General features: G+C 34.9%; 1 protein-coding gene across 1 annotated transcript; it reads left to right on the top strand.

Moving 5' to 3' along the window:
* Positions 1-942: 942 nt before the first annotated feature.
* LOC150100289 (E3 ubiquitin-protein ligase arih1-like) lies at positions 943-2,304 on the top strand. Its single transcript, XM_090402626.1, has one exon. It carries the CDS (start codon positions 943-945, stop codon positions 2,302-2,304), a length of 1,362 nt encoding a protein of 453 aa, XP_090258752.1.
* The last annotated feature ends 339 nt before the right edge of the window (positions 2,305-2,643 follow it).

The following is a 2,643-nucleotide window of genomic DNA, read 5'->3' as shown; positions in this document are numbered from 1 at the left end:
TCAGAGTAACAAGATTTTACTAAGCGATTCGCACTATTAGTAATAATTCCACAATGGCTGGATGGAATTGAATGAAATCTGGCATATTTACACGATAATCCCACCTAAAACGGTTGCAGGCTTATAGTTATATTAATACTGGGGATACGTAGAACATCTGTGAACCCCACTAGAGGACAGGCATAATTTTGGTCTCTAGAGCGTACTTTTCCAGCCACTTAGGGCTTCTCTCTGCCTATGGCACGCCGAAAATGCGTGTCACAGTTTGGAAATCGAACCCACAGCCAGTGGTTTGGAGAGCATAGCTTCTAATCACTGGGATTTAATATATTTATTCAGATTTTTTTATATCGTTTAAAATTTGGTCGCAATGAAATCATTTTTAGTAGCAAGATTAGGTAAACATATGAAGATTGATAAACCCAAAACAGGTCAAAATTCATACACTCTATACGCACCACAATTTTATTTCCCCCCCCTTCTTCCGGTCAAGAGGGGGGGGGGAATAAAATTGTGTTTGCAGCTATCTGAACTTGAAGTTTCTCCAGCATCGTAATATTTATTTTAAAAAAAGGGGTAAATATCTGCAATCGAACATTTAGTTTGTTTGTTTTTTTGGTCCGTTATAATGGGGCCGATTTAACTCCAAATGATTCCCAATGACTGTAATACAACCTCCCTGTATTGATAACATTAAAAAAAAATGGTATTTAGGATGTCTATTCAGATTTGTTATTTAAGTTGGACTATTTTAATGGCAAAGGTAAGAAAAGCAAAGTTACCTCTGCTATATAAATGCCATATTATATATGTTATATATATATATATATATAACCTCTGTCTCTCTCTCTCTCTCTCGCTCTTTCTCTTTCATATTTAACACTTTCAAGAGAGATGTATTTTTATATTTATGAATCTCATTATTTACAGGTTAACTCCGAAATGTCTCATGCAGACGTCATACACGAGAATTCAGAAGAAGAATTTTCCTATGACGTTTGGACTCCAGAGGAGGTTTCTTTAATAATCTCACAAAAAATAGAAGAAATTAGCCAGCTTATTGGTGAGAGAAAAACCTTTACTAGGTATATGCTGAACAAGTATAAATGGGTAACTGATGTCTTTTTGGATGATTTTTTTGATAGAAAGGATGATGTCCTGAATAAAGATGAGTTAAGTTTTGTTTGGTTGTTGATGAAAACAAATAAAGAAGAACAGGGTTTCATGTATGAAGAATGTGTGATTTGTTCATTAAAGAAGACATCTTCTGAGATGTTAACATTATCTTGCTTCCACAAATTCTGTAGGAATTGTTTGACCTATTATTTGACAACAAGGATTTTGGATGGATTTATGACAATAATGTGCCCATCTAGCGAATGTGAGGCCATTTTGGAGGATGATTGTGTAACTGAAACATTAAGTGATACAGCTATCAAAAAGAAATTCTCGGATCGTATTATTTTAGACTGTATAGAGAAGCATAAACATTTAATTAACTGCCCACAGGAAAACTGCGCAAATATTTTACAGGTCGAATATTTAAAAAAACAATATTGCATTTTTTGTTCCTGTGGACAAAAGATATGTGCCGCATGTGGTAATGAATGTCACATAGATGTAGAATGTACTCATATGGATCAGTGGCTTAAAAAAATACATGACCATGAGACTTCTTTATGGCTTTCATCGAATACAAAACAATGTCCCACTTGTTCTGCCCCGATCCAAAAAATAGGAGGGTGTAACCATATCTTTTGTGGTAATCCTATATGTGCCGCTGAGTTCTGCTGGGTGTGCTTAGGGAAGTGGAAGTCTCACTCCTGCGCAATGTTGAATCAGTGTAATGTTGTAGAGAACACACCATCTTTAGATGAATCCAAAGACTATTTCAATTTTTATGCTACAAGGTATATTGCTCAGAAGACTGCCATGGTAAATGCAAAATCGTTGCAACAAAGGTTGCAGGATGATAAATTTCATAAATTTTTTTCGTGGATGGAAATATGCTTAATTAAAAGCGTGTTTGGCACATTGCTGGAATGTCAGGAACGGTTAAGTTTAAGTTTTATTATGTCATTTTTTATAATACAATCTGCTGAAAAGGATACCTTTGTAGAACAACAAACTACGCTTCAGTGTGCAACAGAACGTTTAGCACGTTATCTGCAAAGGGTGATAGAATCACCTGAAACTTTTGACCACAGAGTAGAAAGCGTTCAAAACTTAAACGCATATTGTAAAAAATGTTTACTTGTTGTGAGTACAGCCATGAAGAATCAAATGATTATGAGCGCTGACTGAAAGTTGTAATATTACCAATCTGGATGTAGCATCTCAGTCTTAATGAAGAGTAGCAATATCCCACTGCTTACAAACTGTCCTTTGTCCCTCTATTTTAAAGATGGTATCCCATTCAAAAAAAATCCAGTTGTTTATTACTTACATATGTAAGACAAGAGTTCTGAAATCAGAAAGAAGAAATATCTTACTGCCATTGCATACAGAGTTGCAGAAACAAATCCCATTCATCTACCACTAATATTATTGATTGTGATACATCCATCAGTTCTCATCTACTTCCTTTCATGTAAAATTATTGAATCCACTGCTGTTCACAGATATGTCTTCATCAACACAAAT

The sequence above is a fragment of the Typopeltis vanoorti genome, chromosome 13, assembly GCF_054136105.1.
Source record: "Typopeltis vanoorti isolate ZY-2024b chromosome 13, IOZ_Tvanoo_1.0, whole genome shotgun sequence".
In the NCBI taxonomy this organism is placed as follows: domain Eukaryota; kingdom Metazoa; phylum Arthropoda; class Arachnida; order Uropygi; family Thelyphonidae; genus Typopeltis; species Typopeltis vanoorti.
Note: the sequence above shows the minus strand (reverse complement) of the source record. Positions and strands in the feature narration are given on the sequence as shown.

Excerpts from the sequence above, each read along its gene's own strand:
- LOC150100289 (XM_090402626.1), top strand. The coding sequence starts at position 943 with ATGTCTCATGCAGACGTCATACACGAGAATTCAGAAGAAGAATTTTCC.